Source organism: Sciurus vulgaris (genome assembly GCF_902686455.1).
Source record: "Sciurus vulgaris genome assembly, chromosome: 3".
In the NCBI taxonomy this organism is placed as follows: Eukaryota; Metazoa; Chordata; class Mammalia; order Rodentia; family Sciuridae; genus Sciurus; species Sciurus vulgaris.
Window position 1 is genome coordinate 60,271,655 of NC_136463.1, and position 24,366 is coordinate 60,296,020.

Sequence of the window (24,366 nt, forward strand, 5' to 3'; positions counted from 1 at the left end):
CAAAGTGTCTCACACTTCATTTAATCTGAAGAATATTACAGGCTCTCTGTCTTCAGATATAAATTATTTATAACGTTACAGAACAAGCAGCGAATTCAACATTTAAAAACTAAGTAAGTCTACACGGTGTTAATTCCTGGCAACAGTCTTCCCAATCTGATGTTTTAGAAAAGTCCATCCCTGCCCTCATTTCAGTACACGTGCACCATGCCATAGAGGAATGTCCAGAACAGGACGTAGGTGAAGAGGCCTCCAATAAGGCCTCCTGTAAAGAGAGGTCTTCGTGACTTAAAGTATTTGTTCCACCTCCTTCCCGCCTTGAGAATTAGGAGCAGGGAGAGCAGGATGGAGGCAAGCAGGTAGAAGATGAAGCCGTAGAGGCCGGTGAGGCCGAGGATGCCGGCCGTGGCCCCCGACAGCGCTGACACTGAGGTCCGGCAGTAATCCAGGACGGCAGCGTTGCCCCGCACAGCTGCCTCGCTGATGAACGGCGGCCCTTCCCGCTTGGCCACCACCGCGGCCATCGCACCCGCCGGGGCTCGGCCTCTGCTTTCTCGTTGTACAACGCAGAGCTGCGGAGAAAACCAAGTTACGAGAGTCGCCTGAAGCTTGGCAAGTTGGGTTCACACCGTCCCCTCCCCCTGGGGCTTCCGACACCCGGCATCACTCGTGAGTCTCGGACCTTCAAAAGACTCTGAGGAGGTTGAGGGCCCGGGCTGGCGGCACGTCTGCAGCCCCCGGCGAGGTTTGCTCTATTACCTGGAATGCTGCGGCGAACACAAGTCACTCAGCGTTGCCTCAGACAGGTCGGGGTAGAGATTTCCGCGGCGCCATCTTGTGCAGGAGACTGCTGGGAGGGCTGAGGGTGCGCATGCGCACACGCCTCACCCCGCCCTCACGCACCTGCGCTTTGGCCACGCTCCGCCCTCTGCCCCGCTTCTCTACGTACGCACCGGGACTTCCGAAAGTCGAACAGCGCTCGGGCGGGTAATTGGCTGGAGGTTTGTTAAGTATTCATGAGGGGGCGGGCCAAGAAGGGCTGCCTTTGTTAACCAGAGAGGGCGCGGCCGCTGGCATTCTCACTGAGGGCTTCACTCTGCTGTACTTCGTTGCTGGATCCGGGTCGAGATGTCTTACATCCCGGGCCAGCCGGTCACCGCCGTGGTGGTGAGTGCGCTCGCGCGGGCTCCTTGTCTTAGCTTGCCCCCATTTTGCAGAGCGATAAACTGACATCCAAACAGGGTGACAAAAAGCATCGAACCCCGGGCTCCTGCAAACAGGCGGCCAGAGCTTCGGCCCTCGTTTAGCTGGAGCGGTGCTGCAGCCTCCCACGGCCAAGATACATAAGGCTGGAACCCAAGAGCCTCCCGATAACCTAGGTAGAGGTCAAATCTTGTGCGCTGCCGCCGTCAGGGGCGGAGAGAACCTAGTAGTAGGAAGACCTCGCTCAGGTCACCGGGTCTGGGAAAGCGCCCCAGTCGGGCCTCCCTGTCCCCAACTGGGCAGCCGCGGGGGGCGGGGGGCGGGCGCCGGCCTCGACGTCCATGAGTCGCAGCCTCTGGAATGAGGAAGCACTTCCTCTGCTCCAGCTGGCTCCGCCGCCTCCCAGCGGAGGGAGACTTGGTGGGTGGGGCTGGCCAGTCTGCGGTAGCAGCCCCTTCCCCTTCCTGTCCAACCTCGCTTTTGGGACCCACCCACCGCCCTGTCCAGAGCGAAAACTCATACAACAGGCTTAGCCCTTCTCTGAACTTTCCCTGATTCCCCAGTCCTTGGGGCAAAGTCCAGGTCCTTCACCTACTAGAGGCCTGAGGCTCAGCCCAGGCCTCTGGCCACCTCATTGCCTTATCTTGGGTGCTGGATGCTATTAGAATAGGCAAAAAGAGAAAGGAAGGTTGGGACATTAGACCTGGACACCAGCGTCCCAGCTGATTGGAGCCCGGTACAGGTGGGGAAAAAATCCCAGAGAGAAGTTTGGTCATGCCCAGCCTCAGGAAAGGACCCACATCTCCCACCCAGCTCCCCAGAGGTTTCAGAAAATGGGAAGAACTGCCTGGGCGTCAGGCAAGGGGTTAAGTAAAAGTTCCACCCCTTGAGTCACAGGGACTGGAGGTGGTATCTCAGATGGGTGTGCTGTACAGCTTCTGCAGTCAGGAGGGTGAGGCAAAGGAACCACTGATAAAGATAGCATGTGAGGGTGAACTTGGAGCAGCAACTCAGACCTGGCCTGCAGGACCAGCTGACCAGTGTCCTAGTTTCACCCTGCATTAGTCTGACTTTTCCAGTCAGTGACACGGTTCTGTCTTTTTTCTGAGCTTGGGGGTGGGTCTGAGGAGGCCTGGAGGAACTCTCACTTTTAGGCTTGAGGACCCAGGTCAGTGGGCCTCAGGGATCACGTTTCCTGCTCCTCTTCCCTCATATCATGTCTGGCTGCAGGTTCTTCCTCAAATTGTAGGACTACAGTTGTCCAATTCTAACATCAGGAGCATGCCTGAACATGGTGGATGGTGTTTAGCCTTTCCTGCTATGTCTTGAGTTGGGGAGGAGATACTGGAAGCTTCTTTCCCAGTCCTGCTATCCCCATTATAGTTAACTTTTTGAGTTATAGCCATTTTGGCCCCTCCTCTGTCCATATGGAGCAAAGGCTCCATAGGTCTGGACACCTTTGTGGGTGGCTCTTGGCACTCAAACTTCATCTGCTTCTCCCTCTAGATTCCCATCTGAATGATAGTTGTGTTCAGTCAGGTGCTCCACCCCTCTCTCCAGTGAACAGCCCCCAAGTCTATGGATCTCAGTTTCCAAGTAGCTCATGTCCTCTGGCCTTCATCCCCACCCAACCCAGTGCAAGCCATTCATTCTCCTACTGCTGACCTAAGTGGCCATTCTAGTGTAAAATGGGATCATGCCTTGCCCTACTCCCTAGATTCTTTGTGCTGCAGTAGGTTCAGAATCAAGGTCAGGTGGCCACACTACTCATCACCTCCTCAGGGCCTGGTGCAATGATCCCTTCTTTGTGAAGCCGCTCCAGGTCCAGATCAAGTCACTATTTGCTTCCCCCCCCTCCCTTCTTTCTGTTAAAACTTTACACTTTTGGGTTCATCTCTGTCCCCAGCATCTGGTGACTGGAGGGTACCTGCTGAGGGCTCTGAAAGGTGGGGCCCTCACCTCTGAGAATGATGCGAGAGCCCTAGAATACTCTCCAACCTTGCACAGGAGCAAGATCTGGGGCTTCAGGAGGACTAGTCTCAGAGGTCTGCATCCCACAGCTGTCCTGATCTGGCTGTAGCTTCATCTTACCTTGCAGTTCCACATCATGCATCCTGTACTCTGGTCTCACAGATGCATATCCATAGTACCTTCAAGCCTTTGCTCTGCTTCCCTTGGCCAGGAAGCCCTTTCCCTTCTGTGCAAGTTTGATCTCCTCCACTTTTCCTGAGTATCTCATATCTTGCCATTGACAGTGCAGGCTCAGCAATCTGAGCTGCCTCATTGTACCTGCTTTTTTTCAGGGCCTGACCCCTCTTGCCATGTGGGGCCCCTCCCTGGGAAATTGGACCTCTCTTCCATGGCAGGCACAACACCCTTGACTGTTGGGCCAGAAGGGGTTTAGAGTACATGTTGACCGAAGTTGGGGAAGCAGGGAAAGACAGGGCAGAGAGCTGAGTGGATGAGTCCATGTGGCCAAGTTTTAAGTTCTAACTCCTTAGCCTCCCAGGCTGGTGACCAGCTAGATTCCTGTTGATGGCTTTGGGTCCCACCCCTCAGCATAACTCTCAGCTGACCCAGCAGCCTGAGGCAGCTGCCGCTGCAGACTCAGACAAGATTCATTCTCCACTCACCCCAACTCACTTTTTTTTTTCTTTCCTTTGCCAGCAAAGAGTTGAAATTCACAAGTTGCGTCAAGGTGAGAACTTAATCTTGGGTTTCAGCATTGGAGGTGGAATTGACCAGGATCCCTCTCAAAATCCCTTCTCAGAAGACAAGACAGACAAGGTGAGAGGGAACTATGATACCTGGGACCTTCCATGGGGCGTAGAGGCCTGAGATGGTGGGACTTTTGCTTCCTGGCCTGCGTGGAAGGAGCAGATCTTTTTGTCAAGACCATCAGATATAATACGGTGGGAAAAGGAGGGGTTGGGATGGGGAGTGGGCCTCTCAGCCCTATGAAGTCCTGCTTAGACAGCCCAGAAGCAGGAGGTGGTCATCAGCTGGACTGGAGAATCCTAGGGCAGCCATGCTTTTCCCTGGCTGTCTTGGCACAGTCTGCACTGGTGGAATGTGCTGGGGAAGGCTGGGTCCAAGGACAGGAATGGCTGGGAGTATGCTATGCTGGGCTCTGTCCTGTGGATAAGAGGCAAGTCCAGTGACTACATGTCTTGACCTGGGCTCCCTCTTTCAGGGCATTTATGTCACACGTGTATCTGAAGGAGGTCCTGCTGAAATTGCTGGACTGCAGATTGGAGACAAGATCATGCAGGTAACAGGTGACCCAGAGGAGGAGAGACTAAGGTTTGGACCAAGGGGGCTGAAGCACTTGGGGTTGTGGGGAAGACTGGCCCAGCCTTCCTGCAGAGAGGGACTCACCAAAGCCAGTTGGAAGCCATGCTGGTGTTGCCCATAGAGGAAGGCTCTTCTTTGTATCTTAGCTCCAGTGCTTGGCATCTCCACGTTTGGGGATATTGGCCTGGGGCCTGCTTGGGTAACCTAGGTACTCCAAGCCCTCTGCTTACTGATCCCAGAGGGCAAGGAACTGAGGTGGGTTGTTTTCTCTCCCTGGGCCAGGTGAATGGCTGGGACATGACCATGGTTACACACGACCAGGCCCGGAAACGGCTCACCAAGCGTTCAGAGGAAGTGGTGCGCCTGCTGGTGACGCGGCAGTCGCTGCAGAAGGCCGTGCAGCAGTCCATGCTGTCCTAGCAGCCCGCCTGTGGTCCTTACCTCGCGCCTGTCTGCCTATTTGTACAGCGATACCATTTTCATGCTCTGTTCGCTCTTCCGTCCTGGCTTCTGCTGCATGCTGGGCCCCAGCTCAGAAGGGTGACAGCTGATCCCAGAGGCCTGAGCCAGCCCTTCTTCCCTTCCCACTCCAGTCTAAGGATCTGGGACCAGGTCTCTCCCTGGGATACTGAGGATTGGAAACAAGGGCCTGGAGCTGAGTGGTAGCCAGTCTGCAGTGACCACAGGCTCAGCCCACTGACTGTGCTGCCTGGCTTCAGCAGTGCCCGGGCAAGCAGAAAACACTTTCTGAGAGCTGCCAAAGCTGGGAAATGCCAGTTGGGACTGGCTTTCCCTGATTTGCCCCAGCTGCAGGGCTTTGCCCTGCCCTCCTGTGTCACTTTCACAGTGCCCATGCCACACGCTCTCCACCCCATACTGCCCAGCAGGGGGCTAGATCCCCACACTGCTAGAGGCACTATGAAGGTTCATCTGGATGACAACTGGTAGCCTCCCATTCACCCTTACTCCCCAAGGGGTGCTGGCCTCCCCAGGGTTTAATGACTTATAGGATTTAGCTGAGGTTCAGCTGACATTTCAGGGCAGCTCTCAGGATTGCCATTTTTCTCTATGCCCTTGGATTTAACTTTTGTATTTTTTTAATCACAACTTTTATACACAGCGTTTTTATCTTACTGTTTGGAGATGCCAGTTGTAGTTTTGAATCTAGCTTACTAATTCACATCTGGGAGCAACTACTCTTAGCACGTGAATAGCCTTACTTTGGTTACCATGGAAATGGGGCAGTATGATGCTGTCCCACACCCAGCATCTCATGTCCAATAAAGAACGCTGGAATTCATGAGAGATCCTTGCTGAGGTGTGGGGTAGAGATATTTACTGGGACAAATGCTTTGGTTTTAAGGATCGGTAGCCTGCCTCTCACTATTCTGAGACAAAGCCCAACTCTTCTCAGGCCCACCAGCCTGGAAAAGGGTGTGGCTGGTGTTGCCTTAGAAGCCTTAGTGGGAGCTGAGGATATAGCTCAGTGGTAAAGTGTTTCCTGATACAGGGGAAGCATTCAGTCCCTAGTAACATGATGGGTGGTAGGTGTGGGGAGCTTCAGTGGAAACACCCTGTCCCTGGCAAAGGCCACGTCTATATGTCTGGGTGTACCTTCACTGCAATTAAGGTGGGAAACCTGGGGTGTCTCTTGAGTGTCACTGTGAAGCTAAGTTACACAAGGGAAGTTGGGGCAAGTTGTGGGTACTTCAGTGTAACCTCGCTTCAGTTCGCACCCGAGAGGGGCCTCTTGGGCACTCTGGGGTTCATGGTAAAAGCACCCGCCTCTGAGACTCGAGAGAGTACTCTGAGCCACAAACAGGGACATAATCCTGGATGTTCCCAAGAGTTGAGAGCTGGCCAGGTAGTAAAGCAGTGAGCATCTAGTCCTCTGCCTACCAGCTTTGGGAAGCTGCTGCCGCTTCTGGATCCACCTTGCACTGCCAAATCAGATTTGTAAAGAAAAGTCCAAAATTTGAAATCTCCCATTTTTAAAGTGCAGTACCCAATGACGTATTTTATAAAAATCACTGGGTGACCCAAGTAAAACAGGTCTGTAATCTTGGTTGGGCTACATTTTCTGCTCTAAGGAAACAAGACCTTAAATTCCTTGAAATCCATTATAGCTGGACAGAATAATCTGGAAAATAAGACCTTCATTTCCCTGCTTCCAGTGTAGTCATGCCCTTAAAAACCTTTTCTAACCCTTGTCCACATCTGCAGCTTGCACATGCTGGTGGTATACCTTAGTGCTGGCATACGAGGTAACCATGAGACACACCTACCTGGCCCTGAGTGGGCAGGTATCTTGCACTACCCAAGAGGACATACCCAATTAAGTGAACGATAAGCACACAGCCACCTTGGGTCAGCGAACTCTGTGGCCCTACACACTTCTTTACACGATAAGGCCATCTCCCTAAGACCCCAGGGCTCAGCTCTAAAGGCCAGCATAGCAGCAGCCTTCAGCATCTAGCAAATGCGTGGAGTATGCAGAAAGGAAACAAGCCAGGTTTTAATTAAGGATATAGACACCATGAAAATAAAACAAAAAGGATATAGGCCCCTCACATTGGCCTTGTAGTAAAAAAGTATGGACAGGCAAACTCAAGGCACATCCTGGGACCCTCCCTTCCTGCCCTAGGGAGGATAACAGGCTGGGGTGGAAGGGAAGGAGGTTTGAAATCGAGATTACACCCACAAGCACTGTGTGAGATGGTATCAAGTATTCTGAGGTAAAAAAACTGGAGCATCTCGGAAGGGGCCTGGGAGAAAGAGGGATGGGGGCCTGCTCTCCCCTCCATGGGAAATAAATTTGCTTACCACTTGGCAGGTCTGACAGGCCTCTAAGGCACAGGCTGGTAGAGTATGTCCTGTTGTACAGGTGCTGGGTTAGGAGCAGTGTGGGTGTTCAGAAGGGGCCCCATCTGACTCAAAAAGTGGAGGTAGGAGAGAGGGCAAAAGAAAGTAGGGTCACTTCCAAAATATTCCTTCAAAAAAATGTGAATGGAGTTAGTGTGATATCTGACTTTCTATGATACAGGTCCAGAGGGCACTGGGCATCAATTCTTTTCAGAAGTGATTTGGCAGGCATCTCAAGGCTCAGAAATCCTCTTCACCAGGCTCTGGCCAGGGCCATCTGTTACTGCTGTTGTGGAAACTGAGTTATGTAGAATGAGAGTCTTGGGGGCCTTCAGAGAAAGGACCCCAAGGCCTAGCCCCCAAATCCTTGCCCCTCCACCACCAGCACCAGCACCTTTGAGTCCATTGGCCACAGCACCTGACTACTTGGTCTCTGGGAACACAGCAGTGGCAGCAAAGTGCCCTTGGCTCTCCTGGCTGCAAGGTCAGCCCTTCCAGGTGCTCCCAGAAACACTGGTTGTTTGTGGAAAGGCCTTCAGCTGCAAGCTCTGCACCCAGTTCCACCTGAGACGGTTGTCAGGACCTGTGCGTGCTGCCTGAAGCCTTAAAGAAAAAAGATGGAGCATCAAGATGCAGGAGGGCCAGATGCCTGGCCCATGAGGCCTGGGGGGTGGGGGCTGAGACTTCTGGGGAGGCTGGGAGGGACCGCCTGAGGTCTGGCTTTCAGTCTTGGAGCAGAGTCAGGTGTCTGTCCCAGAGAGAACTGGATGAAGGCAGGCTGGTTGAGTTTAAGGCATTGGCCTGAGGAAGAGAGCACTTCTCTGTCGCACATTGAGCCAGCCCAGCACACCAGCCTCTTCTCTGGTCTTTGCTGGGTGCAGCCTTCCCCACCAGAGCCCAGGGTCTTGGCCATTTACACAAGGTCTCTGGGTGCTAGTTCAGCTGGTCGTACCCTGGTTTCTTTCTGTACAAACAGAAGTGCTGAACGAAGAAGACAACATCAAAGAAGATGGAGAAGACGCCAAGTCCAAACTTTGTTGGGTCTCCGAAGATCAATGTCCATTGGTCTGTTAATAATCAAAGGGACAGAATCTGGTTTTAGGTTGGCAGTTCCTGTGGCAGCTGGAACATGTTGGGTTGCCGGGGGTGGGGGGGGTGTCCCCATCTGCCCAGGAAACCACAAATCCTCTAGCTGCACAACCCCTGGGCGAGTCTGTCCTTGTAGGCTGGGATAAGCTTGGAATTCCAGGCTGCTAGGCTTGGGTGTAACTCTGGCTCTGGGGTGGGGTGGGGGGGTGAGGGAGGAGTGGTTCCAGGAAGCCCAGTCCTACCCTATGCCTACACTCACTAGGTGGGGGCAGCTTGTTGGCTGACTCACCGTTATTGTAGGACTGGAGGAACATCTGGAGGAGGCTAAAGCTGCCCCCTATGAAGTCCAGGAGCACATTGCCAATGCTCCAGCCTGCAGTGCTTTTGTAGTAAAAGTTCATGTAGGCCTGGGTCAGACAGACAGATGGAGGGCTGTGAGGGGCTGGATGGCTGCGCCTTGTGTTTGCCACTCCAAACAAGGGTGGCTTTGATTCCTCCCACTTATATGCCCGTGCCTTGGAACATGGTGACCTTTAGTCTGACAAGCCTCAGCCAAAGGAACAGTCTGGGTGGTCCCGGGGTCTCATCTGCAGGCAGGGCAAGCAAAGTCCTTCCTGTCACTCGAGCACCTCCCAATTCCAATGGAGAAAGGGAGGGGAGAGAAGCTGCTGCCTTCTCTACTCCTTCCCATGGATAAAGCCCTATCCTGGTTTTCCAGAAACTCTGATCTTCTTCCCAACTCTAATGAAGCTGTCCCTGTACTCAGCCTGGACCCCATGTTGTGCTTGCTGGCAGCTTGGCTTCCTGGTGTGGAATACCTGCTCTATCATCAGAGTTGTTACCTTGGAGAAGTTACTGAGTTCTCCTTGCCTTAGTTTCCCCATCTGTAGAGTGAAAATAACTCTCACCTGAGCCCTGGGTGGGCTCCCCGGCCTCATCTTCAGCATCCTAAGTCTAATGGGGTCTGCTTGGACATCCCCCTCTTCCTCCTGCCTTGGCTCCACAGTCTTCCTCCAAACTCATGGTGCCCTCTGGGCTTCCTGACTGGTACCACATGGGAGGGAGGTCTTGGCTTCTTGGTTGTTCTCTCCCAGTCAGGGCTCATCCTTGTCTTCTACCCTCATCCATACTTGCTGTTACCTCTGCAGTCCCAGATGCTCCTAAATGTCTCCCATTGGGGCTCCTGCCTCCCAGGACTCACTGGCTTCTACTGAGGTTTTCCACCCTAGTTTCCCTGCCCTGGCAAAAGCTGCCCATGGGAGCAGGGCCTCTCACGCTACCAGCCGTATGACAATGGAGTACCTGTGGAAAATACTTGACCAGTGTGACAGCGAGCTTGATATAGGAGAAACAGAAGAGAAACTGCAGCCATGTGGTTGCCCCAGCTGCAGCCACAATCATGGTGATGAAGGCGAAGAGCCACGAGAGTACCAGGAAGCCGATGGCGGGCTGGGAAACACGCTGACTGCCTCGCTGAGGATGACATGAAGAGGATGGGGCTACAGATGGGGGCACAGGGGCTGCTGCAGGATCTCAGGAGGGGATGGCCATGAAGGAGGGGTGCAGAGTGGGCTGAGGCTGAAGGGGAGAGAGCTGGAGGTGGGAGACTGGCATCGACATAGCCTTTGTGACAGAGGTCTACACTATGTCCAGGGCTATGTCCAGGGAAAGGTGGGATGTCCAGGGAAAGGTGGGATGGGGACAGATACCAGAGATCTTCAGGCTCCTTCTGGGACATGGAACAGGTTGACATTGGGCTGGGATGAGGTCCCAGGCTGCCAGGGTGTGGAATCCCATCCCTAGCACCAACTTCACCTTTTTGCTATCAGGGTCTCCTATTCAGTCCATCTGGTACTCTCCAGTTTCTATCTACTTTTTATTTCCGCTTTATAGAGCTAGGTGCCTCTGAGCTCATTCCAAAGGAGTGAAGGGTGTTAAGGATGTAAACTCCAACACTGGAGGCCCAACACCTCATCCCAACCCAGGTTTTGACTCGCTCCCTGCCTAGGTGGAACCTGAGTCCTCTGAAATCTGCCTTGAGCCCAGCCTTTCTCTAGACATGGCCCAAAAGTGTGCCTTCTTCACCAAAGTTTTACAGCCAAGGGTAAGAAAACTGAGAAGGTTCATGAGAAGGTTCATGAAGATGGGGGCCCCACAGCCCCTCTGTGGGCCTTGAACAGTATGTGAAGGGAACTCCCAAAGGAGGTGGCACACCTCAGGGAAGTGAAAATAAAGCTGCCACCTCAGGGGTTTTGGTGCCCTTTTCTGCTGAGACCCCTAGACTCCAATGGCCTTCCAGCAAGGCCGATCCTAGGATCCTTCCAACCTCTGGGGAGCCGGCTGTCCGGCTGGCAACCCAAGCTCCAACCATACCCATCTGTTCATGCTTCCTCTCAAATGTCCCTTGGCCTCCAAAATTCTGTCCCCTCATGGAGAATGGCACTCCCGTCTTCCCCTTTAATAACACAGGAACTTCACTCACCCTTGAACCATAGTAAGAATCATTTCCCCATCACCCTCCTTCCCCTTCCTCCCTGGCTCTACTCTGCCTTCTGTGTTCCCTGCTCTACACAATTCTCAGCCTGCTGGCTTGTCACTGCCTCTCTCTGTGTCCCTCATTGCAGACTTTGGAGCCCTGAGGGCTTGAACTCATGGGGTATTCTCTGTGCCCAGCATAGGGCCTGGCCCATTACTCAGACCTGGGAAGTAGATGCTGAATGAATGAATATGTTTCCTTTCTGAAGATTCTGTATCTCTGATTCAGTGGCAGGTGGCATGTGGATGGGTTGGGACAGATGTTGGCTGGGGTATCTCCTTGTGGGCCTGGCTGCCAAGCCTCATCCCTCACCTCATACAGGCAGCACTGCATGATGACAATCAGGGTGAGGGCGACCGCATGTAGGCTGAAGAAGACGTCATTACTGTCTACAGGGTTCACGCCATTGGGATATTTGAGGAGAAACTGCTCCTGTTGAGGGTGGGGAGAAACTGGGAGGTGAGAGGCAGGAGGCCAGCAAGCAGCTTGGGTGGACTGGGGGCAGGGAGCAGGCAGCATCGTACCTTGATGTAGGGTACCCACAGAAGGCCAATGTTGAACACGCTGTAGGCCACGAAGCCCATCAGGTTCAGGGCTACAAAGTCGAAGCTCAGACCAATGACGCTGCCAAGGGCAGAGGGATGCAGAAGGGCAGGGGTAAGACCTGGGAGGGGACAGAGCTCCCAGCACATGGGGAAGGAGGGCTCAGCCCTGTCTTGAGGAGAGCACTATCCTTTGGTCCTTTTCCACACCATAGTCAATGCTACTCAAGCCCTGCCCTCTTGGGTGCTGGTTTCCTTCCTCCCTTGCTCCTGAGATATCTCCTTTTTCCTCCAGCCCTGGCTCCTACAGGAAGGCCTGGAGGCCTCCTGCGAGGCAGTCCTGTCCTTCCTGGTTCTTTGCTAAGAGGCCAACATGGCAAAGTTGACTGCAGCAGAGCTTGTGTCCTTGCTACATGATGATGTACCCCCAGGGCCACTTTTCACAGTAGAAGTGCTTGGTCCCCAGGGCTTAAGGATGGATGACTTGACACCTCAGTCTTCTAGGGCTCAGGAGGTTTGGGTGGGCTTTCCTCCTATCAGGCCCATTCTTTACTTAGCTGAGAAGCTCAATGTTGTGCCTTCCACAGGGAGGGGCAACCTGGCTAGGGACCAATGCCCAGCACTGGAGAGAGCTTTCCCATCAGGACCACTTTCTTGAGAGAGCAGGCAGAGAAGAGGGAAGAGTGGGAAGCAGCACCATCTGCAGCCTCATGGGAATGCCCATTCTCATGGCCCCACAGGCCTGTAGGCAAATCTCAGAGGGTTACCTCTTCCGCCTCCAGTTCTTGATCACCTGAGGGTAGAAGGAGATGGACCAGGCCACAAAGTAGATCCACCCAATCACCTGGTTTATGATGCTAACGATGTTGCTGTGGATCACCAAGAAGCGTATTCTTGGGCTAGAAAGGGATTTGGGAATGTGATGAGCTAAGGCTAGGCTTCTGAAGAAAGGTCCCATACCCCATGCACAGCATAGCCTCCCTTCTCTCAAGGCCCATGTGGAGAGGGAGGAGGCCAGCCTACCTGGTCTCATTGGAATGATTTCCATGCAGATAAACAGTCACTTGTCCAACATTTTGAGAAGTCACATAAAAAGAGGAATTTGTCACTCCAGGTGGCACTACAACCTGTTAGGAAGACTAAATATGATCTGAGGCAACATGTAGTTAGTTAGGGCCCCAACAAGTGTCTGCTCCAGCCTACAAATGAGAGAATGAGGAGAGGGTCCACCATAGGTTCCTATCTTCAAAGAGCTTGCCAACGAAAGACAGAAATGTTGAGCCAGACAACCACCTCAACCCCCCTACATTTCTGTGTTAGACTTTCTGAGCAGAACTATGGCCTGCTCCTCAGGGCCTTCCCTGGTTGAACTCTGAGGGAGGGTGGATGGCTCTCTTTCTCTCACTACTTATGTTATTTAAGCTTATTTCAGTCTACTTATCTATAAATAGAGTAACACAAGTGACTATCTTACAGGGTTGCTGTGAATGACATGATATCCATAAAGTTTCCAGTACAAAGCCTGACACATGACAAGCAGTGAGTGCTTCCCTTCATGGCTATACTATGGCAGTTGTGTTACATGTATTTCTATCATTATTAGGCTCCTCAGGATCTACAACAGGATGTCTGCCCCATCCCCAGCCTGGCTGCCAAGTGAACCAAAACAAGAGGTGCATACACCAAATGCTTGGCAAGGAGTATGTTCTAAACCACATTTCTGGCTAATATTTATCAAAAGTGCTGCTCCAAGAAAGCAGACTGGAGGTCTGCCTGTAACATCTGCTCTCAATCTTTCCTTCCCAGGGCAGCAGGGAGCAAGGTGATGGTATCTTTACTGAACCAAACTGTCTCCCCTGTCCTCAATCTGTTCCCTGGGTGATACCCTTAGTCCTCCCTCAACTCATATTGCTGGTCCCATGGAGTTGTAGCTCATTATCTGGTAATGGCTCCTTTGAGGCACAGTCTTTTTGGTTTTAGCACCAGAAGCCAGGGGACTTTAGCAGAACAATGGAAATGGTAGGAGTGGCCGCTGCAAAGCCTGGAGTCCCATTTCTGGTCTGTGCCTTGCAAGCCAAATCTTGATGATATGCACCACTCTCAGCTCTTTTATTTTTGTGTTACTTCATTTGCAATGCTGTTTGAATATTTGTAAGTGGTCATTAAATCCCTTTGGAACTAGACAGGGAGAAATTGGTGAATCAGAAATTGACCAAAACAAGTCAGAATGAAATGATTAGGATCACTGCTTTTACTGAGTGCCTTCTACATGCCAGGTCCAAGCCCAGACACTTTATACTTGCTACTGTTGCTTTTAATTCTCACAGTTTGGTCAAATCGGACATTATAAATGAAGATCTTGGGCTGTGTCCTGATGAAGAACTTTACTGGAGGTTCACAGACCAGGTTCCTAAACAACCCAACTACCAGGTTCTAATCAGTGGATTCCAATGTCACAGGTAGGGGACAGGAGTGGTTAGTGAGGCATAAGCCTGAAAAGGTGCCTTCAAGTATCCAAGAAGGTCATCTTATATAAATGATTTGTTTGACTCCCACGTTAATTTTTTCTTAATAAAGTGAACTGCACACACGTGCTGAAAAGTTTACATATCACAGCTGAATGAAATGTCTACAGACTGAATGCATCCGGCTCCCAGATCAAGAAATGAACATTTCCAACACCTCAGAAGCCCTTTCCCACCGCCCTTTGGTCTTCTGACTCCAAAGGTAACCACTGACACTGACAACAAAGAGTCACTTTGTTTGTACTTTATATAAGGAATCTTAGACAGCCCAGGATTTTTGTGTCAGGCTTCTTTAGTTTGACACTGCTTGGCTTCCATTTACTTTTAAATGGAAGTTACTTAGATGTGTGCCCTAAACTAAGCAATCATCATCTGTTCCTCCCAGAGTATACATGTGATCTGTGGACCAAGAGGGCTGCTCAGACCTGTGGTGGAACCAGCTGCTCTCCTTGCACTGCTTGCTGGCCCTAGACCAGGAAACTGTGACAAATAGCACAGGCTAATGCCTTACAGTGCTCACCAGGGGATAAGGGTCCCCTCTCACATAGGGTCCCTTCAAAGGGACACTCTGAAGCCTCTCTCTCAACAGTGCTGCATTTGCCAGATCATAGATTCTCTAACTCCTGAGATCGATCATGTTTCACTACTGTTTGCTTGCTGGAGCTTACAGTTGATTTGCAGTCCACCTCCACAAGCCACCTGCCCCCACCCCCCCCCTGCATGTGCCTCAGGGCCTTCTGTCCTAGCCCTGCATCCCTCCCCTGCCTTGTGAAGGTATGACTGACAAATGAAAATGGAACATATATACAATGTTCAGAGTTAATTTATACACACACACACACACACACATATATATATATCACAAAATGATTAAATCAAACTAATTAACATATCCAGCATACTTTTTGTTGTTATTGTGGTACTGAGGATTGATCTAGGGGTGCTCTACCACTGAACCACATTCCCAGCCTTTTTATTTATTTTGAGACAGGGTCTCACTAGTTTTCCAGACTGGCCTTGAACTCGTGATCCTCCTACCTCAGCTTCTAGAGTAGCTTGGATTATAGTCATGTGCCACCACACCCAGCACTCATCTTATTTTTATGGTGTAATCTTTTATTATTTTTTTTTTAATTGTGGGAACATTTAAAATCTCTTAGCAGTGTTCCATCACAGCCATGAGTCCCTTTATAATGGGTTTGCTCTGATTTAACATATCATTAGGCGATTTTATAATTATATGAACATCACAGAATGGATATACACAAACTGAGATGGCTAACCTGTCTCTATGCAGTATAATCTTATGGGACTGCAGTCCTTTATGTGGTTCTTTGTTGATCAAAAGGTTATTTGGTGCATGATTATATATAATACCTTAATATTAACTACAGTCATGATAGATCTTCAGAAGTTATTCATCATAACTTTGAATGCATTCATCTTGTCTTTTTTTAAAAATTAATTTATTTTTAAACCCTTATTTCTCCTGAGATGCTACCTCCCTATTCTTTATTTTTTGGTACCAGGGGTATTCAATCCCTAAGCCACATCCCCAGTGCTTTTTATTTTTTATTTTCAGACAGTGTCTCACCAAGTTGGTTAGGACCTCACTAAGTTGCTGTGGCTGGCTTTGAATTCCTTATCCTCCTGCCTCAGGCTCTATAGCTTCTGGGATTATAGGCATGAACCACCATGTCCAGCTTGCTGCCTCCTACTCTTATCTAGTTGAGTGGCAACTGGCTTACATCCTTGGTAAGAAGGAAGCAAGGTATATACAAATAGATAAATGCATAAAGCTCTGAATAATTATTACTATTATACCAGACAGCCTCTGGTACTGGGTTTTACAAATGATATCCATTCAGTACCGTCTCAAAGAGAACTTCATAAATTTTAATGTGGACCCCAATCATCTGGGGAACTTGCTTACATGTACACTGAATCAGTAAATCTGGGATAGGGCTTGAGAGTCTTTGTTTCTAAAAAGTTATTATTATTTTTGTGGTGTTGGGGATTGAACCCAGGACCCCAGCATGCTAGACATATACTCTACCACTGAGTATACCTCTAGCAACTGAAGGATTTTTTCCTTCCTGCCTCCCTCCATCCCTCTCTCCCTTCTTTCTTCCCTCCCTCCCTCCCTCCCTCCTTCCTCCCCTTCCTCCCTCCCTTCCTTCCTCTGAGCCACATCCCCAGTCCTTTTTATTTTTTATTTTGAGATAGGGTCTCATTAAATTGCTTAGGGCCTTGCTAAATTGCTGAGGCTGGCTTCCTGAGTGGCTAGGATTACAGGTGTGTGCCACTGTGCCTGGCACAATGGAAAGACTTTTAAACAAGGCCAGTGCTGCTGGTTCATGAATGCTCTTGAGTAGCAAGGCCTTAGAAAACTATCTTAAGAACTTCTTATTCTCAGAACCACTTTTGCCTCTGGCTTCTTACTGTTTCCTTTTTCATCAAAGTTATGCAGCATAAAATACTCATCCCCAAAGAGATTAATGAAACCAAAATCACAGATTTTTGGAATGACGGAACTGGGACAGTCTGGGTGACCCATTGCCACAAGCTCTTAATTACAACATGTTTTTTTTACATAGCATTTCCCTCCCATTAGTTAAATTTGTTACTTACTTCATCAGGGAGTTCAAGGATAGTAACATTTTTTGAACGAAATGTGATTTCAAAAGTGATCACCAAGGTTGCATTTAATGGATACCTGTGGAGGACAAGAGTCTGATTATTGCTGAGTAATAAGACACTACAAAAATCTCAACCAACCCTCTGGATTTTGCACCAGGTCTTACTTTCTTAAGTAATCAGGAAGAAGAAATGCAATGTGCTCAACCCTGAGGGGTATAGAGGTGGAATCCCTGCTTAGGTGTCCTCTATCTTTACCAGGAAACTAGATGTCCCTTCAGGGTAGGATGAGAACATGAGAAGGTAGCAAACTGAATGCAAATGATATGGGAGGCATCTGGAAATTGATAAGATTGAGGATCCCTGTGGCAGTGGGAAAGGCTTCCCAGAGAGGGTCAGGTCTGAGCAGGATTTGGTGAGAAAGTCAGAATTTTACTGAAGAAAATAAGGGCCTTCTGGGATCAGCCCATGGGGACCTCAAATCGGGGTGTAGAGACTCAGAGTTAATTTAGAGAACAGCCAGAAGCCACTCAGGGATTCTGGAGGAGGTGAGTTGTCATAAAGGGATGACTTGGGAGATGTGCAAGGTGTGGACATGCAGTAATGTTAGGAATTGGAAATGGAATGGCAGGGCTGTGAGGGAGCCTGGGAGCCAGACCTCCCAGAAAAGGTGAGGAGTAAAGAGAAAAGGACAGAGTTCCAGATCTTCACCTCAGGACATCCCCAGAGCTCGGTGCATGAGCAAGGTGAAGTAGCTAAGGACACTAATGGAGAGGGGGGTTCTCTGGCATAGTCTGGACTAGGTCAAAACCGCTGTGCCTAAACTTGAAGGGGTCAGCAAGTAGAAGTCTCAAAGGCCAAGCATGAGCATTGCAGGAGTGAGATTATGCCATGCAGTCACTTCTGCTTTTGGAAGAGACCTCAGCAGTGCCAATCAGTAGCTCAGTTCCTTGCCCCTTGACCTTCAGGGCTCTTCTGAAGTATTTAGTCTTGGAAAGGGTCTTGAAGTCTGGCATCATTTGCTTGTCACTCTAGAACTCTCCACACTGGAAGAAAAGGCTTGTGTCTCTGAGGAGAAGCACCCCTTCTTCTTTCTCCTAGTGAGAGCAAGGATCCAATTTGGGGGTCCAACTGTGGGATCCTGCTCTGCAGCCCAAGGCTAGTACCACTGTTGTTTCTATGGCTTGTCCTCCAGCTAAGAGACAAGAGCGTCACATCTGAAATATGAATAGACGGACCTAAGAGCCAGCCCTGCTTCAACTGTAGGGCCCAGAGGACAGAACTGGGCCTGAAAACTTACCCCAGGGTGACACTGACATTGGTTGAACTGCCATTTTCCAGTTTCACAACGGGCGGCACGGTGAGGCTGATATTTGATTCTGGAAGAAGCCAAGTCATCAGGTCAGAGTGCTTAGGCCCATGAGAAGAAACAGGCGTAAGGGCCCCTGACAGCTGACTTACTCACAATCCTACTTTCTAAGTAAAGAGAGGGAGGTGCTGGAGGTTCCATGAGGGGACTGGATACATGGGCCTCATTATTCTCCTTCCCCATCTGCTGCTAGAGACAGAGACAGAAGTTGACATAGGCCAGAGCAGGAAATGCTGGAGCTTCCTCCCCCACCTCCCTCTACTGACAGGCTCTGAGGGCCTGAGGCTGAGTTACCTGGAGACAATCTGAGAACCATGGAGCCCCAAAATTACCACAAAGGAATTCAAGCCACCATCTGAGATTACAAATGGTGAATGGGACCACCACTTCAGAAGGATAACACAGAGGTCTCTTCTTTATAAGGTTATCTGGTCCTGAAGAAGTGGTACAGCCCCCCTCTCTGCAGTCTCAGAGATGCATGGGCCCAGCTACCATGGTTCTAAAGAATGCTTTTAGAATCCCTTACTGACTCAGCTCAAACTGTGCACGGATCCCCCTCCTGAAGCTGATGATATGGAAGCGACTGGAGAACAGTGAAAGAAACATATTTTTCACCATAAAGGATTTCTTCTTGGCATTAAGATGTTAACTCAGGATAGGTTAACTAAGGTAGACAAATAGGTGCTTCCAGAATGAGGGAGAAAGCTGGTTTGGGTGTTAAAAAAAGACATCTTGGGAAGATTAATAGTGGTAGAGCATGTGATTAGCATGCAGAAGACCCTGGGTTTGAGCCCCAATGCCAAAAAAATCATCTTGGGAGGTCAACTACCTCAGGGTATCCTGGTCTCAGAATGTGACCAAACTTGCCTCTTTGAGCTCTTCCTGTATTCTCTGGGCAGCCCACCTCCTCATCCCTACCCTTATCTCCACTCCAGGTGTGCTCAAAGCATTATGCCATAACCTCCTCATCTCACCTTTCCTGTGGGGTTCTGCACAGTCTAGAGTTTATGATTATGAATCTAAATTGGGATGGGAAATGGCACCCAAACTGGGAGCAGGTGCTCAACTCTGATGAAGATGGTTCTTGCAGGGATAGAGGCTGCAAGCAGGACCCAGGTCTCCTCTACCCAGACTCCTTAAAGGTAGATGATGAAGCCTGGGATCTGAAATTTTAATTCAGCCTCCTTTGTTGATTCTCCTTCTGAATACTTCTATCTAGTAGTTCCTCTTCCCCTGACGGGACACCTCCAGGGAGAGTCACCTCATCTTCTCCAAGGTGCTCAGCTAACCTGAAACTTGCATTTCTGGGTCCAGCTCTGCTACCTGGTGCCTCTCTAAGCCACATCTGAGATGACTTCTCTCTCTTAGCTCTTCATGTGGGAATGTGGATAGAGACTGCAAGTGCATTCTCTAGTCTGCAAGTGCCCCAGCTGAGGCTCCCACTGTCTGTGGTCTACAGTACCCTCTTGCCTGGCTGGCTCCCTCAGAACAGGATGTCCCCACGGCAGTCCTTGGAGAGGCCAAGCTGCTTGGCCTCTCTCTTAACTATAGTCTCAGAACCTGGAGGCAGTTTGGTGACTCTGTCTCACTTTTTGTTTTCATTCTCACTGCTCTGACATCATTTCAATTTTGCTATATGTGCCGCAGAAGGGAGCATCACTACTTTGATCTCAATCTGAGGTTTAGTTCTGTTCTTGCAAGCTGAGATGGTGCAGTTCATTTGACTGAGAACTGAGGATCACACCAGCAAGTTCCAGAATAAGCCACTGCTCAGGACAGGGGTACTAAAAGTGATGCCAGGCAGCCACCCATACCTCTGGGTATCTAGGGCTCTTTTGGAACACTGGTTAGAGTGAGTGGGAGCCCCACATGGCCTTCAGTCTTCCACAGACTTTGCATATAAAAGGAGGAGGTTGTGAACTCTCAAGGAACCAGATCAGAGAATGTTTATGTCCCCCTCACTCAGCACCACAGAAGACAGCAGCATTCAGCACTATCAAATCACACAGTCCACTCTGGCTCTGACTCTTCCTAGCTATGTGATCAGGGGTATGGTACTGAACCTCTCTGAGCCTCCATTTCCTCATCTATAAAATGGGGGAAAAATAACAAGACCTATCTCACAGGGTCACTGTGAAAATAAAAGGTAGTAATGTTTGTAACATGCTTTCCACATGACCTGCATACTAAATAATTATTGATTACTATCATCACCATCATTTTATAATTGTAAGACTTTTTAGCCCAAGATAGGAGGCAACCAGGAAGCTGGGACCATATCCTGGAAAAGCCTCTAGACACCATATCAGAATTACCAAAGGAGTCACAGTGAGGTCACCTCAGTTTTCCCTAAACAGGGTCTGATTTTTTTAAATCTAATACTTACCAGCACCTCTCCTGCTTTGCAACTTACTCCATGCCAGCCACTCTGCTATATTCTTAATTCCCATTTTGTAATTATTACAACAAGGAGTAGGCATTTAATTTAATTTATTTATATATTTAATTTTGGTACTAGGGATTTAACCCAGGGGCACTTTACCATAGAGCTACAACCCTAGCTCTTTTATTTTGAGGTAGGGTCTCACTAAGTTGCTGAAGCTGGCCTCCAACTTGGTATCCTTCTGTCTGTGTCTCCCAAGTTGCTGGAATTACAGGCATGAGTCACGGTGCCTAGCTTGTTTATTTTATTATTTATTTATTTATTTATTTATTCATTTTGGTGGTGCTGGGGAATTGAACCCCATCATTTATTTTTAAATTAAATTATTTATGTGTTGATTTTGTGGTGTTGGGGATTGAACCCAGGACCTCATGCATACTAGGCAAGCACTCTACCACTAAGCTGTATTGACAGCCAGGGGTAGGCATTTTAAAAAAATTCCTACTTTAGATATGAATAAGCTAAAAATTCCAAGAAGGAAGGTGTCTTGTCCACACAGCTTAAAAGTGGTGGGGGCAGGGGTCAAACCTGGTATGATCTGATCCAAAGCCCAGATTCTTGCTGTTAGGTTGCACTGCCTTAGATTCCACCTGAAGAAGTCAGAGATAAAAACTCTGGAGGTCACTCATCTCATCTATAGTCCTGCGATCACTCTCCAAAGCAGAGAAGAGGGCACAGCAGAATCAGCTAGAAATCTAGTTCCCAGGTGCTTAATTTTATGGTAACTCCCACTACTCTTTCATAAGGACATTCAGGAAAGGAGCCAAAGTCAAATAATGGAGCAGAGATCCTAGCACAGTACCAGCTTTGTTTCATTCTAGCTCTGTGAATTTGGGGACACCTTCTACTTTGTCTTGGCCTCAGTTTTCCCTCTGCATAACTGGAGTAGTAGATGCTGAATTTTTTGTTTTTTCTTAGCTAGGGAAATTATTAGCATTACTTAAAGGAGGTTCACTATACATGCACACTCCAACCTTAATTCCAGAAAGCCATTCTCCCAACAGGGCTAGTGGGAGGCTCTGGCATCCCTACTGATGATCAGAGGGACGTTGACTTTCTCACAAATTAATTATCAACAAGCAAACTAACACAACTGATATTTAACAAAGTTGAATCAGATGACCACTCTTTCCTCAGAGACTAAGAGGCTAGATAATTGTAATGGTGCAACCATTATGGCTCTTAGGAAATATGTGTAGGATTGGTATGGTTTGTTCCAGTTCACTTAAAATCTTCAGTCAGGGATTTTTTTTTTTCTTTTTTCCCACAGTGCTGGGAATTAAACCCAAGTCCTCATGCATGCTAGGCGAGCACTCTACCACTGAACTATGCACTCAGTCCCTTTAGTCAGGGATTTTAAGATGCATTTGCTTTTTAAAAACAGCCAAGCTAGTGATCAAAATAATGGGAATGGCACCCCTGGAGTGCTAAACAGAGCTTTTCATTGGAAGGAATTTCAGAACTACTTTTCATGGTGGGAGAAGAGCTAGAATGACACAGCACTTGAAGGGGCCCTCCTATAAGGACATGCAAACCCTGACTCCAGCTGCTTCTATGTGTCCACCCCCTATCCCTGCTGGCTGCTGTTCCATGGTTCTCTGACCTTCTCTAAGGGTCAGGTTTTAGTATCTTGCAAGGTAATGCCAGGCAGACTCTTCGGGTGTATCTGGAAGAATCAAGTACAACAAGGTGGCCACGTCATTTGCCCCCAGTGTCTCCCAGGACCCTTCACTCTCTTTGTGAGGTCCATAGGGCAGAAACATAAACCATTCTTTACAGATATCATCTCAGCTTGTTGGGGTTCCACAGTTTTACTTTGAGAACCACTTGTATAGTATGACTTTAAGAACCAACTGTTGTCTTCAGTGACATGGAAAAGGGAACAGGGACCCTAGGGAAGAAGACCAGTTATTTGTGGAACTGTCTGGCTCTTTGTGAAACTCCTGGTCCCCAGAACAATGGTCACTTGCTGCAGGGAAGGCAGATGTACATTGCCTGGATAAGAGTAAACCTCTGGTGACAAAGAGGACAGGTTACTTGCTCTAGAGCTGTTTCTCTTTTTACAAAGTTGATGACTCATTTTTAAACTTACCACATTTCTGTACAAGCTTTAGGGGGAAAAGGATAAAAATAAGCAGCCAATTCCGTATCATGATCCTTGATTTCACAGAACTAGGAAGAAAAACAACAAGAGAAATTCATGTTAAGGTTGAATCAGCTCAGTTCCTGATAGATGATAAAAGGACTCTGACTTCACACTTCTGATTTCATGGGTTTTGCATCATAATCTCAGAGAAGGGGATCCTTCTTTCTTTGAATAAAGAGGACTTATCTTTCTTTGATACATGGGGAAATGGGCTCAGAGCAGCTAAGTGGGTTGTGTAAAGTCCCACCCTGAGGAAGTGAACACAGACTTGAATTTTTCCTTCTTCAACTGCTTTTTGCAACCTAGTTAACAGAAAGAAAGAATTCAGTTTTATTGTCATAGGGTTCTTGCCTGTACCCCCCCAAGCCAAAAAACATTTCCTCTCTCATTCCACAGACTGTCTTGAACACTTGGTCAGCAAAAGTCCTTCAGCCCCAAAGGCTGAGACTCTGCAGAAAGGATTCCAGAAAAGACAGAAAGACATTGACAGATAAATTGATTAAAATGCTTAAAAATAAGATTGATAATCTATCTAATCTAACTGCCACACAGGATTTAAATGAGATGAGATGTAAAGCATGCATTCTCAATGGGGGCTATAATTGGTTTTTGGGGATGTTGGAAAAAAAAAAAAAAAAAACAACTCTTAAGATATTGCAATGCTCTGTGGTCCTCCCAAGGGCCATAATATACAAACAAGTAGAGTTTATCAGCACAATTAAAAATCTGAAGGTGGGAGTGAGTTGACAAGGCTCAACAGGTTGAGAAACAATGATGTAAAGTAATTACTACTGTTCCCTAGGGCACCTACCAAGCTCTCACAATGCATAGATTGTCATTTTCCCCAATGTTATTGAAAAAGAAGGGTCAAGCTATCCTCTTTTCCTCCAGAATCCCAGAAGGCAGGGTGGGGGTTTCCTCTTGCTTACTGCCCCAGAGTCTAGCACTGGGCAAATTAACAGGAATTCCTGGAACGGTCATCTCAGCGTCCGCCCTCCTCAAAGCGATCTACTCACTCGCCTACCCAGATTCAGGCGGCAACCGAGCAGGTGGCGGGAAAGGGGCTTGAACCACTCTAAGGTAGAGCCATCCACACCATCCCGACAGCCCAGCGTCTCAGGTTCCCTCACCACTACCCTAGCTTGCCCACCAACCTCAGGTCAGTCCTGTCAACTGGTGACAGGAGATGGAACCCAGGCGCGGCTGAGGGGGGCTGGATCCGCGGTAAGCTGTCCTGCCAATTTGCCGTGCCAATCTCTAGGCCTCAGGGTGTCCGCCTGGGAAATGGGAGGCTGTCCAGGTCCCGCCAACTCTCACCCCACAGACAGCTTCCCAGGCTCCGGAGACCGATCTCACCGTTCGCAACAATCTCGCGTCAGGTGCCGCTTTGGAATGTACCTGATTCCCCGGGCCACGCTGACTTTGTGTGAGGGCGGGCTAGCTGTCATCTGACTTGAGCCACCTGATTCATGGAGGCCAGACCTCGGCGCGAAGCGCTCTGGAGGTTGTAGTTTTTTCTTCTCAACAGGCCAATGCTGGGCAGGGTTAAGGGGAGAGCGGAAGGCCTAGGCAGAGATAGGGGCTCCGGAGTGAGGGAAAATCAAGCCATTTCTCTCGGAGCCTGCATGGTTTACAGGCGAACTCTGTTTCTTCAGTGAGCGAAGCTGGGACAACTATTCAGTCCCCGAACCTTTACCCTAAGGGGCGGAACCCTCTAGGT

At 49.2% G+C, this 24,366-nt stretch overlaps 3 protein-coding genes and 1 long non-coding RNA gene across 11 annotated transcripts; 1 reads left to right on the top strand and 3 right to left on the bottom strand.

Annotated features, from left to right (window-relative positions):
- Positions 1 to 914, bottom strand: EMC6 (ER membrane protein complex subunit 6). Its single transcript, XM_079130999.1, has 2 exons — positions 760 to 914; positions 1 to 572 (listed from the first exon to the last, which is right to left on the bottom strand). The coding sequence occupies exon 2, from the start codon at positions 522 to 524 to the stop codon at positions 192 to 194; it is 333 nt and encodes a 110-aa protein (XP_078987125.1). The 5' UTR covers positions 525 to 572; positions 760 to 914; the 3' UTR covers positions 1 to 191.
- Positions 915 to 1,017: 103 nt separating this feature from the next.
- TAX1BP3 (Tax1 binding protein 3) lies at positions 1,018 to 5,797 on the top strand. The gene is made up of 4 exons (XM_079130998.1): positions 1,018 to 1,167; positions 3,871 to 3,990; positions 4,397 to 4,474; positions 4,780 to 5,797. Exons 1-4 carry the CDS (start codon positions 1,129 to 1,131, stop codon positions 4,915 to 4,917), a joined length of 375 nt encoding a protein of 124 aa, XP_078987124.1. The 5' UTR covers positions 1,018 to 1,128; the 3' UTR covers positions 4,918 to 5,797.
- LOC306656118 lies at positions 1,174 to 4,773 on the bottom strand. 2 transcript variants are annotated; one of them, XR_013762406.1, is made up of 3 exons: positions 4,582 to 4,773; positions 3,847 to 4,066; positions 1,174 to 1,426 (listed from the first exon to the last, which is right to left on the bottom strand). It is a non-coding gene; the product is annotated as an uncharacterized lncRNA (long non-coding RNA). The 2 variants fall into 2 exon arrangements; XR_013762407.1 differs by having other exon boundaries at positions 3,837 to 4,066.
- Positions 5,798 to 6,986: 1,189 nt separating the features above from the next.
- On the bottom strand, positions 6,987 to 24,349 carry CTNS (cystinosin, lysosomal cystine transporter). 7 transcript variants are annotated; one of them, XM_079130902.1, is made up of 13 exons: positions 24,045 to 24,343; positions 23,801 to 23,923; positions 22,593 to 22,672; positions 17,989 to 18,067; positions 16,683 to 16,767; positions 12,550 to 12,653; positions 12,294 to 12,425; positions 11,509 to 11,608; positions 11,297 to 11,416; positions 9,751 to 9,921; positions 8,738 to 8,855; positions 8,312 to 8,426; positions 6,987 to 7,962 (listed from the first exon to the last, which is right to left on the bottom strand). In XM_079130902.1, the coding sequence occupies exons 3-13, from the start codon at positions 22,651 to 22,653 to the stop codon at positions 7,845 to 7,847; spliced, it is 1,203 nt and encodes a 400-aa protein (XP_078987028.1). In that variant the 5' UTR covers positions 22,654 to 22,672; positions 23,801 to 23,923; positions 24,045 to 24,343; the 3' UTR covers positions 6,987 to 7,844. The 7 variants fall into 7 exon arrangements, with proteins under 7 accessions (XP_078987028.1, XP_078987027.1, XP_078987030.1 ...); XM_079130901.1 differs by lacking the exon at positions 23,801 to 23,923; XM_079130904.1 differs by lacking the exons at positions 23,801 to 23,923; positions 24,045 to 24,343 and adding an exon at positions 23,964 to 23,979.
- Positions 24,350 to 24,366: the final 17 nt, after the last annotated feature.

Coding starts and splice junctions, on each gene's coding strand:
- EMC6 (XM_079130999.1), bottom strand. CDS start 524: ATGGCCGCGGTGGTGGCCAAGCGGGAAGGGCCGCCGTTCATCAGCGAG.
- TAX1BP3 (XM_079130998.1), top strand. CDS start 1,129: ATGTCTTACATCCCGGGCCAGCCGGTCACCGCCGTGGTG. Junction 1,168..3,870: donor AGCCGGTCACCGCCGTGGTG/GTGAGTGCGCTC, acceptor TTCCTTTGCCAG/CAAAGAGTTGAAATTCACAA. Junction 3,991..4,396: donor CAGAAGACAAGACAGACAAG/GTGAGAGGGAAC, acceptor TCCCTCTTTCAG/GGCATTTATGTCACACGTGT.
- CTNS (XM_079130901.1), bottom strand. CDS start 24,094: ATGACAGCTAGCCCGCCCTCACACAAAGTCAGCGTGGCCCGGGGAATC. Junction 9,922..11,296: donor TGCAGTGCTGCCTGTATGAG/GTGAGGGATGAG, acceptor TGTCATCCTCAG/CGAGGCAGTCAGCGTGTTTC. Junction 7,963..8,311: donor TTGTACAGAAAGAAACCAGG/GTACGACCAGCT, acceptor TTTTTCTTTAAG/GCTTCAGGCAGCACGCACAG.